This window comes from Danio rerio, chromosome 3 (genome assembly GCF_049306965.1).
Source record: "Danio rerio strain Tuebingen ecotype United States chromosome 3, GRCz12tu, whole genome shotgun sequence".
Lineage (NCBI taxonomy): Eukaryota > Metazoa > Chordata > Actinopteri > Cypriniformes > Danionidae > Danio > Danio rerio.
Genome location: NC_133178.1, coordinates 50620454 through 50637001, shown reverse-complemented (window position 1 = coordinate 50637001; position 16548 = coordinate 50620454). Strand labels below are relative to the sequence as shown.

Genomic DNA, 16548 nt, shown 5'->3' with positions numbered 1-16548 from the left:
AGGTTTGCCCCTCCCCTTGGCGACCAGGTCCCTATTTGGATCAATCTAGTGCGTATGTTTGTGTATGTGCTTGTTTTAGGCGTGTGTGTTCCACTTGAGGGTGAGTGGAATGGCACTGTGTACAGAATAAATATTGATACAAACGAAGCATGAGTCCGATTGATTTACCAGGGTGATGTCCGCACAGTGAAGCTGCAGAATTGCGAGGGCTTTAGATCCCCATTCGGCACTCCACAAAGAGCAGGAACAGCAGACTGAATCATCAGCCACATTTGGAGACCAAATCAGCTGTGAACGTACACCTGTAGCTTTGAGCTGAAGTGGATGTAAGGTTCATGTGTATACAGACCTCTTAGGAAGAGGCCTAGGGCTATGAGCCTGATGCAGTGAGGAGTGGAAGGAAGACCAGTCTCAGTAGGGCCCATGTGTGACCGAAAAAGCTCCAGGAGGCATGGTGGGAAGCGGGAATCTCGTTCTTCAGGAGAATCTCGTTCTTCAGGAGGATCAGCCGAAGGAGGAGGGGGTGGAGGAGGTGGTAGTGGTAGTGGAGGAGGAGTGGAGGGTCCCACGCTCCTAGTGGACGGTAAGAGCGCTGCTAACTTTGTGTGGGAACTGGTTATTTCCCTCTGGTAGTCATGGCACCCGTTTGTCAGGGAAGCCAGCACAAAGGCAAGGATCATTCATATCCTGAGCCATTTATAAAACTGCACTAGAGCTATTTTTACACTTTTCATATGGGTTGTTTGTTGCGGCGTAGCAGTCGAGGCCTGACCTTTGTTTGAATCCGTTTGAAGTACCTTTTGTTGGCTTATGGTGCGTTGGATCAGCTTCAATTTTAGTTGAACTTTGAACGCTGTCCTCTACCCTGCCTCTATCTATCTTCTGTAGTTCCTCTACAGATTATCTAAATGCAATCAAAATATGACCCTAGAGTGTGTGCTGTCCCATCAACCAGTGTGCCTGTGAGAGAGACACTCCTGGATCTCTCTCTGAGATAATAAAGCAGGGGAATTGACAGGAAGTTGTGGGGTGAGGCTCTTGTTCTCTCTCTCTAGCTCTGCCTAGAGCCTGCGGATCAGAGATAATGGCAGTAGATTTGAGCGTGACTAACCTCGCTCTACGTTGTCTGCCTTTTTTTTACCACTGAGAGATTGTTTATTGCCCCTACTCTGGATTTAGCAGCATTGCAATTTGGGAATCCTTCGTCTTGGTGTGTCATTCAGTACACTTGTCAATGGCAGCTATCACACTTGTTTCTTTGGAAGTCTTCACTGGGTGCAGCAGTCGCAACAGTTGTGTCTTTTCAGTGGCTGCGACAGCTTGCATGTCCCCAGTGTAAGCTCTAGTGGTGTGGAATGAGGAAGTGCCTGTGATCCGAAAGTTCCCACACAGCACATTTACACGCACTTAAATTGGTCCACTCACATAATTACCTACTTAATATTTCCTACATTTCTGTGATATTTTGTTTCTCACATACACACAGGGAGCGAGTCCGAAATGAAGCGAGAGGGAGTCAGTAGATATTGATTTGAGCTCTTGTTCAGTCATGGTGAGCTCGGGAAGTATTAGATAACATGCTCAGTCGATGTGGTTTTAACAACAATGGAAATTAGAACAGGCCATACGGCGAACAGGCAATGAGATTGATTTGCCACAGGCTCTGGACACACAACCAACATGATGGAAAACGGAAGTGGCCAATACACATGTCTCTTTTTTATTTTATTATTATTATTTTTTTATATGGAGGTTTTAGGTAGAGAACTTTTTCAAATGCAAATATCTAATATCTTTCATTAAACGGCACAAAGCTGCGTTAAAACAGAAGCCTAAAAGATATTTAGTGTGACAACAGTGCTGCTTCTTCTCCATAATCACAATCGAAACACCAAAAGTTGTGGACTGTGGCATAATAAAGCCTTAGCTGCTTTTGATGGCATGTCACACTTGTCTCACATCAGCATTTGCACTCCCGTTTTACTTCGATGGCTTTCAGCTTTACTCTGCTTTACTTTTGCTCATCCATGAATATGAATTCTGCAGGTCTATTTTGAAGTCAACAACTTACATGGATTCACACTTAATCATGGGCTCCGTTCGAAATCGCCTACTCAGGAGGTACTGCGTTTGAATTTAAACGTACTATTGGCCATTGGAAAAATACATTCCATACAGTATATTGTGAGCAGTATGAATGGAACTCCATTTTGTCATGAGCATGTGACGTACCCACGTGACTTTTGTCGCCTCTCCCATTTATGAATTCTCTCATGAAGCATCATGGGATAGCATAGCATCCATTCGATGCGCGTTTCAGAATCTTACTGTAGTAGGTCATCCAGGTACCTCTTGCATACTGATTTTCAAATTCATTTCAAGAGTAAGCACTCTTGGCTTGGAAACTTTGGAATAACAAATTAATTACTGTTTAAGGAAAGAGTTTATGTTTGGAGAAATGGTTGAAACCTGAATTGGTATATGTAAGTGATTTGTTTGATTCATCTTTAAGGATCTATTCATATGAATCATTTTTATTTAAGTTCTATTTTCCTTTTAAATGTAAAGAATTTTCTACAGTAATCAAAGCTATCCCCTTGGGACTCGTTAATTTTATGTGCAGTCATTTGACCTGTTAAAAGATAGAAAATAAGGTAATTTCCTGATAAAGGGTAAAAATTAATTTGACAAAAAATGTACCAACAAAGACATTAGGCAAGTATTTAATGATAAAATCAGACTTATTTCAAGAGGGAATTTTATTAGAATTCTTTATTATGGAAGGTTAATTCGTAAAAAGCATGTCTGCTGCTATACAAATTTTGCATTTCAAATAAAGGAAATTCATCTAAAGATTTTGCATAAAATATGGCCATTCAATGGGATACATTCCAAATTTTCAGAAATTAAGAAAGAATGATCTTTTTTTAAAAACAGTGAGGGATCCTTATGTCACTCTTTTATTGAGTTTGCAATTATTTTGGAAAGACTAATTATTCTGCTAAAAATAATATATTGATAACACTGAATGCAAAAGAAATGATTTGTTATTGTGAAAATGGTGATTAATTGTTAATTGTAATAAAAGTAATTAGTTAATTGTAATTAACTCTTTTATACAAGGTTTTTGCAAACAAACTTATTCTGTTAATCTGTTAATTATTAAGTTATTCTGTCTCTCAAAGCTGTGAAAAATGTAAAAGCTCTGTCTATTGTAAGCTATAATGAAGCTATACGTTTTTTGTGTCTTGTAAATTTCTTCCATTTTGTTTTGTGTGTTTTTTAAATTATTTTTTATTTCATTTATCTTTTTGAATTTTTGTTCATTGCTGTATTTGAGCAATTCCATGCAAATGTAAACCTTGCCATAAAAAAAATAAGTTTTCGCTGTTAATGTTTTCAAACTATTATATTTGATTTACCAAAATCAAACAAGTGACAATTTCACATGTCACATCCATAACAGAGAGACGTCACATCCATAAAAAACTTTTCCCTCATAAATGCAAAAAACGTCAAATATCTCTTCTATTGTTAGCCAGCTCTTATCCTCTTGATGAACATTATTCCTCTTGGGTTGTGCAGTTTCATTCACAAAAGTTATTTAGTTATTTAGTTAATGAATAAATAAATAAAACTTGAATTCTATGAATTCAGACATACTACTTGGCTCGCATACTGATTTTGGTGTGGAAGTATGCGATTTCAGACGCAGCCATAGTGTAATAAAACTTCACCTTTGTTTATTGTGAATATATGCCCTCTAGTGATGAAAATCACATACTTCGGCTTTCAGGCCAGCTTATGTATGGTAATTATTAGGTATGCATCTGTTCAGGAAACATATTGGTCAGTTCACACATTATTTATTTTTAATAATTTCAGTGACCACTCATTCATCGCTGGCACATTCCTGCTGCTTGAAGCAGTTTGTTGGCGTGTTACTATGGTTCCAATCCACCGCAGTCTATTTTGATCCGTCACAGTTTAACTATAATTTTTCCAGAGTTTACAGTGTCTCCTTCACAGTTAATGCTGCTAAATCGCATGCTTTGGGTTATATCTGTTAAAAGATTCCAAATCAAGACGCTTCAGAAACTCAATACTTAAGCTTGTGCTCAAATTAGGGCTGGGCGATTTAGCAAAAAAAAAAAAATCTAGGTTTTTTATAAAGTTTGATAAAAGACTGATTCACGATTTCGATTTTTTTTTTTTTTTTTGTAACTTTTTTATTGTGTAACTAGTCTTCTTAAAACATTACAACAACATGACTGAAAGTAACTTGAAAAACCATCTGGTTAAGGAACATTGTATTTTTAATGGGCATGTAAAAAAAAAATCGGTCAAGGTGAAAATAAATGTAAAACAAATTCACGAGTTAAATAGCGCTGCTGAAGATTTGAATAAGAAATATTTGTGTAAATATTGCACTTGCAGGAATACAGAGGTATTTTTGCAAGTTTTGCTGAGCCTAGGAAAGATTGGCTGTCAGCTCGGCTTTAACTTTGCTTTCTGATTAAATGACAGGTTGTAATGCTGCTGCCTTTTTCTTAAAAAGATACAGTGGAAGAAAAGGACTGAACATGGAAACTGTAAAGCCTAATTTAACCCAATGTGTGAAGTTGTGGACGTATAGCAGGAGCAAATACAAGCACCAGATGTGTGTCTAATATAAAATTATATATTTTATCTATTTTTCTTTTCCCCCTTTAAATACCGATCATTTGATGCACTTTGCTCCACTCTCTGTATTATGCTGCCTGATTTGTCTGGTTTTCAACTAGGTCCGCTAAATGACGTCATGGGGCGAGTACTTTCATTTTCACTGCTACTGGCCCTCACCTCTACTCGTATTCAAACCAAAAGATCGGCACGGTTTTTCACATGGCAGGCTTTTACGTCCTTCATACATGTTGAGATCGAGTTTATCGACTTGATGAGGGAATGTCTTGACAATCCACACGGACGTGCAACAAGTAAAATCCTACATGACTTCACGCTTTAACAGGCAGTCAAGCAGGTCGCACACCAGAAGCGCCGCGACACGGCGCAGACATGAAAGTTTAAACTATCACACACCAAACGCGCACATTCGCATGATGTTTAACATGAAAATAATACGATGGCGCTCTGTGGACAGGCTGAAATATGAACTGCTTCATGAATCGTGGCTGGGCAGCGCCGGTGTGTGTATAGAAACCTGTTTAGAATTCTAAAATCCATGGCGATGCGTGGTGCTGCGCTGCGCGTGGCCGAGAGGCGCTTCTGGTGTGCTTCCTGCTTCATACAGAGAGTGAACCAAAGCGCATTGGTGCCATTATAATGTATTAAATATATATTTTTAAGAAAATCGCGATTTCTTGATTTAATTCAAAATTAAATCGTCTTAAAACGTAAATTCGAATTAATCGAAAAAATCGGAAAAATCGCCCAGCCCTAGCTCAAACCTTTTTTTTTTCTTCTTTTTTTTTTTTTTTTTACATGTTCTATCTAATGTCAGATAACCCATATTTAACAGTCCGCTAAGTCTGAGTCTAAAGTAGGACGGCACGATATTAGAAAAATTTGACATTACGATATTGTATTTTGCTGTGATTTATATTGTGATATGAATACAATTTTAACAGATGACTCTAAACGCTCTATTTGGAATAAAATCACTAACTTTGTAATAATCTTGGAGAGGAGTGAAAATTGCAAGAATAAATAGATAAGATTTAACAAAACAAATATGAAATAAGCAGTCAGATATTCAGATACAGTAATACGATATGATATTATCATATTATTATCTGCCGATAATGATGGATCACGATATCACAACAACACTATCCACAATATATCATGAAATTTGTAAATGAAGAGGGGAAAATACATCAAAAAGTTGTTTTATTAAAAGCACATATATTTCTTAGAATTGCAACATTGACATATATTCGATCCGTCATTACAAGAAGCTCCACGTCATGGATATTGATATTTTGACCTGCCCCTATTATTGAATAGTGGAATGTAATGTAAAATGTAAACGCTGTACTATTCTTCATTGCTGTTCATCTATAATAATCCCAACTCGATGTTTCAGATGTTGCAATGTGACTATTGCAAATGCATGATAAATTGTACAGAGCGAGTACACTTTAGTGGAAGAATTTAAATGACAGAAGCCAAAAATAGCCCACTGTAGTAATTAGCGTTAATCAACAAGAAAAAACTTAATTAAAAGCCTAAAATACAGACTTAAAAATAACTTTAAAAATTACTAGAAATGGTCGTTAATAAGATTGTATTTGATGTTTATGGTGTTTCTAAATAGTATTTAAGTTTTACAATATGGGATTTTTTTTTTTTTTACAATGTTAAAGCAAATTGACCACAGAATCATGATACAAACCGTACTGATCATTTTGTGAACCGTCCCAGCCCTCATAAATATATTGTTGCCAACCCGATTTCACAAGAAAACTTAACTATTTTACATTTTGTCAGTTTAGTAGCTAAGTCTTTTGTAAGTCTTTTGCTAAGTTTGTACGAGTTCATTCTTACAAAAATATAAGATTTTAAAAAGGAGGTGTGGCACCCAACCCCATTCCTAAACCCAACCGTCATTGGAGAATAAGCAAATTGTTCTAAATTTTAGCAATGAGAACATACTCACATTATGTACAGTTGCCTTGAACCGGGCAGAAGCATGCTTGTCCCCCCTCCCGTCTCCCCGACTGCCCGCACTCACATTATATTCAGGCCTGGGCACGATTATGCCATCGATGATGCGCTGTTCAGTAGGCGCTCTTGCTCAGCACAGTGGAGATTTCCTTTGTTATTTTGTTTTTGTTGTTTGGGATGCAGTGACATACAGTCAAATATTTCGCCGAACAGATCAGCCACTTTTGACGCTCATAAACAATTATAAAGTCCTCGTGCTGTAGGAATTAGGAGGTTTGCTAAAGGTGCAGCTGTCGTGCAGCGAGGGGTTTGTTTCTTTAATAATCTTCAACAGTTTGCATTCATTGACAGTAAGAATGATTAATCAATCCATATGAAACAATCCCGTAAAAGTCACGTCTCGTCTAGTTTTGGGCTTAGGTGCACTTTGAACCGCTCTATGGCACACCTCTTCCAACCGGGCCAGGACCGGATAAAGTGAGCCTGAGCCCGATTCAGAGCACTCGCACTTCTCAAACGATTCAGGAAATGGGGCCCATTCATTTGAATTAGCCACTAAATCAAAAAGTTACGAATTGCTGTGAAGTCATGTTGATTGTTGCAGTCATTGAAGTAATTAAAGTAAGTTTAGTCTTTCCAAAAAAAAAATCAGTCAGTCAATCATGTTTCCAAAGCAAACGCTTTTCCCCCATTGTTGCATCATTTAATGAAGGTGTTTACGTGCAAGTGAAGTGTTTGCTATAGTATTTCAAGTATAACTTGTGCAAAGGTAAAATTTTCTGTGAAATAATGTTCAATTGTTATCCAGTGTATTGGATAAGTCTAAAAATGAAATCTGCTTATTCTGAACTATTTATTTCAATGAATCATAATACAATACAATATGTTTTAAATATATGCAACTACTTGGAAAAAAAAGGTAATACAGTGATTAGAAGCACAGTGTTAAAGTTTAAAGATTTAAAATAACTAACAACAATTTTGTCACTGCTTTTTGATTATTAAATGGTTTTTAAATGATAATAAGAGTCTTAATATGTCATCAAATAATTCATGATCTAAATATGCCTGGTAAGATTTTGATTTTGATAGATGTTGTGCACAATGACACCTGTATGATAGTTACTGCTCACATTTTTGTTGTGTTGTTGTTTTGATATTTCGAAAACCTCTTTTTTTACGTCACAGTGGGCCAAAGTAGTAGTTCTCAGCAGTCGTTCTCAGTCATTTGAGCAGATTATACACTGCAGAGCTGACTAAAATGAAAAGTTGCTGTCATAAATAAGGGTAGACAAGCAACTCTGGACTTGTAAAAGGTTAATGTTGACTACCAAACTGTTTCTACACTTCCACACTCAGTTTTTGTTCTGTCCTTCTTGTTTACATTTGAACAGATTCAATAAGCTCTGTCCCCTTCAGATGTGTTAGCACTTTAGCATGTTTCTAAATGCAGCACGGCACAAGTTGTTACGCACATAATCACACATTATCTCTCTCTCTCTCTCTTTGTACAGTTAAGGAGTTTCTCGCTAAAGCCAAAGAAGATTTCCTAAAGAAATGGGAGAACCCAGCACAGGTCAGTTAATCCCATTTTCTGCCCTGCACACAGACATACGCACACACACAGTGACTTTGTCAGCCAATTGAGCTCATTTGAGTTCCCGTCACGCCATCTTCTGGACACAAGCTGAACTGACCTGCCGATTATTTGTTTTTTCTTTTTCTTTAAAGGGGATAGTTCACCCACAAATTTAAGATTCTGTTAATTACTCCCCCTTTACTTCTGTTGAGCTCTAAAAAGCATTTGGAGGAATGCTGGAAAACTGTTTGAAACCAGTGACTTGCATAGCATTTGGTTTTCCTACTATGTACATCAATGTTTACATGTTTTCTGCTGTCTAAAATATCTTATTTAGTGTTCAGCAGAACGAAGAAACTTTTTAGTTAAAATGTAAACGTTTGGAACCACTTGAGGATGAGTAATTTGAGAGTAAATCTTCATTTTGAGTTAAACTAACCTTTTAACACCATTTTCTTTACACTACTTTTATACTTGATATTTTATTAGATAGTTGATAATTTTATATTTCTATGCATATTGAACATTTTGAAAAACATTTATATGCATTATATAATAATGTATACAATAACAATAAAGTAATATTAGAACTTAAAATAACTTCTTTAATGCTTCTTTAAATTATGGTATATGTAAAAGTGAAGAATTGCATCTCCATCTGTAACAATGTTGGCTAACCTGATGTGGAATGATTTCCATATTGACCCAAACATCATCTGATATTACAATTAATAATACCAATAGAGCAAGAAACGAGGGACTTTGATACCAAAACATAATTAGTTCTGGAATATAGTTTATGCGGAGCAGAGTAAAATGTATATTCTCTCCCATTAGGATGAAGAATTCTCCTTTGCAAATATCTTTTAATTTAACACAAGCTTTAGAGGCCAATCTCAATCTGAAGGCATTTTTTGTGTTGACATTCTGCGTTTTATGCTCATTAAACATTTTGATTAATGCCAGGCTGCTCTTACCATAAAACTTATTTTGCTGGAATGTAAAAGTTAAAATTCTAGACAACATTTTTTATAAGGAGAGTACTTTGATGGACATTTTTAAAAAGGTACCACCAAGAAGAGTTTTAAATTATTTATCAAAAATTGATCAGAAATATCATATTTAACTTTGAATAACTTTTTGTGTGACTTTGACAAATATATAAAATATAAATAGATCAAAGTAGCTTTTTATTGTAATATGAATGATGTAATATATGTATATCCATTTTGCCATGGAATAGCCAGAAGTTGCTGATGTGGCAATAAATAAATTATAATATACAAGTCATGTAGTGTGAACTAGTCTTTAGCGAACTACATCCAATATGCAAATATAAAATAACAACATTTACCTGTATGTTTATGCTTTTTGGAGAGACTTTAATCCTAATTGACTTTCATTAGTGGAGTAAAAATACTGTGAATAATAAAGAAGTACTAACTCTTTATTTCTCTCACCGTTCAGAACACTGCGTCTCTGGACCATTTTGAGCGGTTGAAGACACTGGGCACCGGCTCCTTTGGACGAGTCATGCTAGTCAAGCACAAAGAATCAGGCCAGCATTTTGCCATGAAGATCCTCGACAAACAGAAGGTATATAGCTCTCAGAGGAACTGCTGATGAATAGTGTGTTTGTGTATGTGTGTGCGTGTGTGTGTTGGAGCTCATTTTCTCTTGTCTCTCAGGTGGTGAAGCTGAAACAGATAGAACACACACTGAATGAGAAACGCATCCTGCAGGCTGTCAGCTTCCCCTTTCTTGTGCGATTGGAGCATTCTTTCAAGGTACCAGCACTTATGCGTTGCTTTTAATATGCTTGTATGTTTGGTCACACGATTTTGTGTCAAAAGGAGTTCTTACAGGGTCACGAAAAACCAAAACACATTTTTGGAGATGTTGACAGTTATATATGTGTCCCATTCTGCTAAAAACACTATTAGGACACATATTTCACAAAAAAAGTAAAAATTGGTTGTTTTTGCGCTATTTCGAGCAAATTCGTTCATCTGAATTAATTTGTTAATTTGTTAATCTAATTAGTTGATTCAAACCAATCAGCGTGCTCTATTGTGAATGAGGTGCAACTTCATAAATATGCATGATAGCTTTGTTTTTACCTGTTACGCTGTTTAGACAGCAGAGAGATGCTATGTTGTGCTACCAACGATAATTAAAACAAGTAGTAGAGGAATTGTTTGGAGACATGGGTTGTCAGTGTTGCGTTTATAAATGTGCCGCAACAAAGTTTTTGTTTCCATTTTCCCACTATGAAAGCACTACTGCATGTGTCCTCTGGAGTTTGTTTTCCATATTAAACTTGCGAAGTCTGAACTTACAAGGAGAGGATGCTGGACTGAAGTGTGTGTAGGCTACTTAATATTGAGGAAAAAGCCCCAATAAGATATATCTGCAGCCCCGCCTCCGTTTTCAGATGTCTCCGTTTTCCCCCATCCACAATGAGATGGAGCAGCAGCGTTTTAAAATAAAACCTGCTTCTCCAGCATTTTCAACTGTTCCGTTTTCAGCGCTCAAAACTCCGGCGTAGTGTAGAGGGATGGCATAATCGTAGCAATACTTAAGCATTTCCAAACTAAAAAGTGTTAGTGTAAATGGGGCCTTATTAATATCAAGGCAAATAGTTAGATTTCTGATGTCCATGTAAACGTAGTCACTGTCTATCTCCAATGCGCCTGTGTTTGTGTTGCCTATGTGAAAATCAGCACATGCACATAATGAAACCCTTTTCATCAAACCCCTCTTTTGCCACTCGACACTCCCACCTAAACAAAGCCAGACTCACCCACTTAACTGACTTTTTTCAAGCTAGAGGTGAGACAGGGATTTCGTGGCCCTTTAAAGAGATTGTTTAACAAAAATAAAAAAATATTATTTCATCATCTACTTTTTACTAAACCTGTTTGAATTTCTTTATTTTGTTGAACACAAAAGATGATATTTAGACTTCTGTGGACCTCCAAGGTTTTCTTTTTTTTTTTTTTTGAATGAATGAATGTCAATGGCTACAGGTTTTCAAGGTTCTTTAAAATACTGGGTTTGTGTTCAAGAGAAGAGAGAAACAAAGAAATGTTTGAAAACACTTCATTGTGATTAGTGCATTTTTTTTTTTTTGCTGAACTACTGAACTATGCCGTCACGATAGCATTCATTGATCAAAAGACCAGAGTAATGGAAATTCATTTGTGCCACCATAGAAATAAATAACATTTTCTCTATTCAAATAGATAACTATAATAAATAGTATTAATATTTCAACCTATTGTTGTTTTTACTATATTTTGATCAAATGAAAGCAGCCATGGTGAACAGAAGACCCTTCCATCAAAAAATAATACAAAATCTAACAGACACTCGTAGTGTTGTCACAATACTGGAATTCAATACCAATCGGTCCTGAAATTATAAGAAACTTCCATTTGCTTAGGTAAACTGATGACCTTCACATTCAATGGTTATTGAATTCCAGTTTCATGACAACATTAGGAACTGAGGCTTAGACTAGTATTTGTGTATCTCACTGGTTTTCTTTTGTGTTTTCTGCTCAGGATAATACTAACCTGTATATGGTAATGGAGTATGTTCCTGGAGGAGAGATGTTTTCTCACTTACGTAGAATCGGAAGATTTAGGTGAGTGTTTTTTGTTTTCTTTTTTTCTTAATGCATATTGTACTACAATCACTTTCTTCAGCTAGGTTTATTATAAATTAGATTTTCCCAAATCTTTTAATTCAGATCATTTACAGTTAGTTTTATCATTTACAAACATTTATTCTTAAATTCAAATTCATTCAAAGCTAACAGACTGAAACTAAAGTAAAACGGTAACGTGTCGCGATTTAAGATTTTTTTGTGACCTCAACCCAATCAGAGTAATTTAATATTATTATTATGTAATATTGTTATGTCTTACAGTTGTTTAATGTACAAAATTGTTAATGATCTTGCACCTTTGCCACAGAAGGATTTAGTTTGCCTTTGTACTGACAACATAAGACAAACTAGAGCTTCGTAAAGAGGTGATTGTGTAAAGACTTGTTGGTAACACTTTATTTTGATGGTCCATTTGAGTATTAGTAGATGGTCTGATTAATATCTGTTGATACTGCTCCTTCAACAGACATTTTTCTGACTATAAGAAACTTTGCAAGTACATTTCAACTTACACTAACCGTAACCTTAAACCCAACCCTTACCCCTACCTAACAGTCTACTTATAATCTAATTATAAGTATTAGTTAGCATGTAGATGCTATGTAGTTAAATTCAACAAACGGACCATCAAAATAAAGTGTAATTGACTTGTAGAGTCAATGACGTTAATCATTCCGCTTTTTCTGTAAAAGTTGTTTCTGATTGAAGTAATCTACCAATCAACATTTGACGGAGTCCTGCCTCAGCACAATTCAAGCTACAGATGAAATGCTGGTTAAAAATGTCTCAGGACTGTGACCAGGACTTTTTGTCCAGGGACTGCAGATTAAATTTAGCCATGCAGCTTATTCTGGGGCAGTTCTTTGGTTGTCCATTGTCCCTGTCAAATAAAATAAAAAAAAAGAGTGCCAATTCGATGCCTGTATTTTTATAAAAATACTGTAAGGTTATAAAAACGAATCTGTCACAACAACTGCAACAGTTCTGTATTGCATTTAGAATAAAAGTCCGCATTAAGACGATTGTTCATTTGTGCATCTAACACTCAAAGGTTTGACTGCCTCATAGTCACTGACATTATCTTCGGCAAATATGATGTGAAAACTCCAATGGCGGATGGTTGTTTTTCAGTCAGAGCTGTCTATGCTCATAAAGGAATGGACCGGGGGGGCCAAATCAGAGCACTCACTCTGGTCCCCCGGGCTCTGCGCTGTTTGGGGAAATTCCAAATTGAACCAAAACAAACAATTATAATTGGCTTAAGATTGGCAAGCAAAATGCGGGGCATTGCAACCTGCAGAACCTGGGAACTTTTAAAAAAAATGCTCATGAAGAAAAGATCAGTACTGGGTGGACTTCCCTCTCTGATGACTGTTTTTATGAAGTTTGATTATAAAAAAATAGAATACATTTTTACCATTAGAAGCTGGGTATATGCATACTGTTGCCACATGCCTGCATTTAAACCCCTTATAAAATAGATATTTGCATAATGGGAACTTTTCTGTCATAAACTATAGCAGAACTTGTCAAAAAGACAAAAAAAAAAACATTGTAAATGCAGACATCAGATACAAGTCAATCCTAAAAGATTATATAAGCAGGTCATCAAATAAAGTGGATACTTATTGGCTGTAAAACTAGTTGTGTATATAACTCATTACATCCACAACTGTCAAGAGGGTCTGTGCTTCACACTTTCATTGTGTGTCGGCATTGTCTTTTAAGGCACAAGTCATATAATAAATGAAGAAAAGATTCACACAGCTTCTCCTACCACAGCAAATTCAGTTTTTACGGTAGATATTTGGTGCCAGTTAATCAGAAAGTGATGGTTTTGTTTTCTTTGAAGAATTCAGAATTGACCATCAAGATCTGCAATGTGAATGCAGCTTAATTTAAATCAATTATCAACAGGCCAAAAGAAAATCATTCTCTGCTCTTGGCTGAATCACAAACAAAATAGGCAATCTGTTATGTTAAATAGTTAGCATAAATAACATTTTTTCATACCCGGAATGGCATCATTGTGACCTCTAAATAAATTTAGCTACACTGAGGGGGAAAAAGACACTTTAGTGCCCTGTTATATAGTTTTCTACTATTTATTTTATAGTTTGAGCACAGTAATTGAACCACTTTATCTTTAAGACGATGTGCAGTTCTGAAGCTGCATCATAAACAGAATATTGCCAGGTTATCTGCGGAGTTGCATTAATCAAATGTACATTGCTGACAGTGAAATGTGCTGCCACATTCTGCTGTAAATAATACATAACTACTGATGACATTGACTGATTCTACTGATGTAGTGTTTGTCTCAGTCGGTCAACATCTAGACCAACAAAATTTCACTAAACCTTTGATTAAGCATCTTTACACCATTCTAATACCTCTTATTGCTATCATCTGTTTATTTTATGTTCACTATATCAATTGACAAATTAAATTGGATGTTTTCATCGCATGTAAAATGGCGATATAAAATCTCTAGAAGTAGAATGGAATCAATGCTCTGAAAACCTGCCCTTCGAAGGTAAAAAAATCTAATAATTATTTGAACTCGATGAGGTTTTGTGTGCGAGATTTCGTATCAGACACACTAAACTCACCCATGGACAATTACTCAATATTATTTATAATAATAATAATAATAATAATAATACGTTTAATTTTATGAGATGATAGATTTAGTTAAAAGAGACTTCAAAGGAATTGGTAGCCGGATTGAAACACACCATTTACCCACTTCACATAAATAGTTAACTATATGCAACAAACAACATAATTTCATTTTTTAATAATAATTATTTATAATGTAGTTATTGTGACACTATTTCTTTTTAATAGGTTGCATTAAGAATAAAAGTTACATTAGGACTGCATTGTTCATTTGTGCATCTAAAGAGGAAATGAGATGCCTTTGAGATGCCTCAAAGTCACTGACATTATTGTCGCCAAATATGGTGTGAAATCTCTAATGGCGGATGGTTGTTTCTCAATCAGGGCCGTCTATGCTCATGCAGTTGAAATCCTGGTTGAAATGTGTCGTGTGTGTGTGACCATTAATTGGAGGGTTATAATTTAAATCTTGACATAATTTATTTTATGATGATTTGTATTTTCTGCCAAGGGACTGCAGATGAAATTTAGCTATGCAGCTAATTGTGGGGCAGTTCTTTGATTTTTCCATTGTCCCTGTCATATAAAAAAATAAATAAAATTAAGTGGCAAATCGATGTCTATATTTTCATTTTTAGGTATATTAAGGTTATTAAAATGAATCCAATATATGTCATAACAACTGCACAGCTCTGTATTTCATTAGGAATAAAAGTTGTGTTAAGACTACATTGATCATTTGTGCATCTAAAACTCCATGGTTAGAATGTCTCATAGGCACTGAATTATCAATTATTAAAAAATGGTGTGAAACTCTAATGGTGGATGGTTGTTTCTCAGTCAGGGCTGTCTATGCTCATGAAGGAATGGACCAGGGGGGGCAAAGTCGAAGCACTCAATAGCCGCATTTTCACTATCGGGCCAGTGCGAGCCAGGGCTTTAATCGGGCCGGGCCATTAGCCCGGGAGGTTGAGAAATGAGGCCAAAATTATGTCACGTTTCCACTGTCGGGCTAGTAGCTCACAGCGCGTCACGCAAACAACGCCCACAGAACTGTCAAGCCGCACAAACACACCTTTTAAACTTTACAAAAACTCTTGAAAACCTTTATTGTCTGCTGTGTCTTTAATATGATGTAATGATTTTTATGCGTTATTGAAACATAAAGGAGGACGCAGCAAAGAACGTCACTATTAATTAAATCTACTTTATTATTTTATGCAGCAGCCTTACATTTAAAAGGGAAACATAAGGGCGATCATACGCAAAAAGACCCCAGACTATAAGGCTAGATGTTTTCTTTCCCTTATTTATTTATTTGTTTTGCGCATGTACTCATGTGCGATCAGAAAACTGCCCGCCTCTCCTTTCACTCCGCCCCGAAGCCCCAGCTGGCCCTCCTAGGCCCAAGGTGTTCGGCGGGCCGAAAAAGGCCGGCCGCTGGCCCCAAGAAAGCCCCGCTTTGGCCCGATTAGGCCCTTGGCTCGCCCTGGCTCGCTCGCTTTAGGCGCGATAGTGGAAACGCGGCTAATCTGGTTTCCCCGGGCTCTTCGCTCGTTGGGGAAATTCTAAATTGAACCAAAACAATTAATTACAATTGGCTTAAGATTGGCAAGCAGAATTCGGGACATTGCAACCTGCAGAACCTGGGAACTAAAAAAATAATAATAATCATTTTTTCAAATGTTTGTGGGTAAACATCCTTTACCCACATCATATAAGTAGTTAACTATATGCAACAAACATAACATAATTTCATTTTTTTATAATAGTATTTTTTATGACACCGTTTCTTTTCAATGGTTTGAAGAAAAAAAAGACTGAAAAAAATATACTTTTATGCTATTCAGGAGCCATAAACACCCACTGACAGGTCAAATCTGCTTCGTCCAAAGCAAATTTGAATGCCAAAGCATTTTAGATTTGTATATAAAATAGCCTATGTAATATAATAACATCAACAAATTCATAAAATAATTAGTAAATAAAAAATAAATAACAAAACTTA

At 36.1% G+C, this 16548-nt stretch overlaps 1 protein-coding gene across 8 annotated transcripts in view; it reads left to right on the top strand.

The window, feature by feature from the left end:
- The window catches only part of prkacaa (protein kinase, cAMP-dependent, catalytic, alpha, genome duplicate a), a 45860-nt gene that overhangs the window by 13672 nt on the left and 15640 nt on the right, over positions 1-16548 (top strand). For 4 of the 8 annotated variants that reach the window (XR_012400035.1, XR_012400032.1, XR_012400031.1 and 1 more), the window contains exons 1-5: positions 73-583; positions 8181-8242; positions 9713-9841; positions 9934-10032; positions 11812-11894. Coding sequence is in view for 2 of the 8 variants with exons in the window: in XM_021470955.3 (XP_021326630.1) it covers positions 424-583; positions 8181-8242; positions 9713-9841; positions 9934-10032; positions 11812-11894 (533 nt within the window). In the remaining 6 variants the exon portion in view is untranslated. 8 annotated transcript variants of the gene reach the window in all.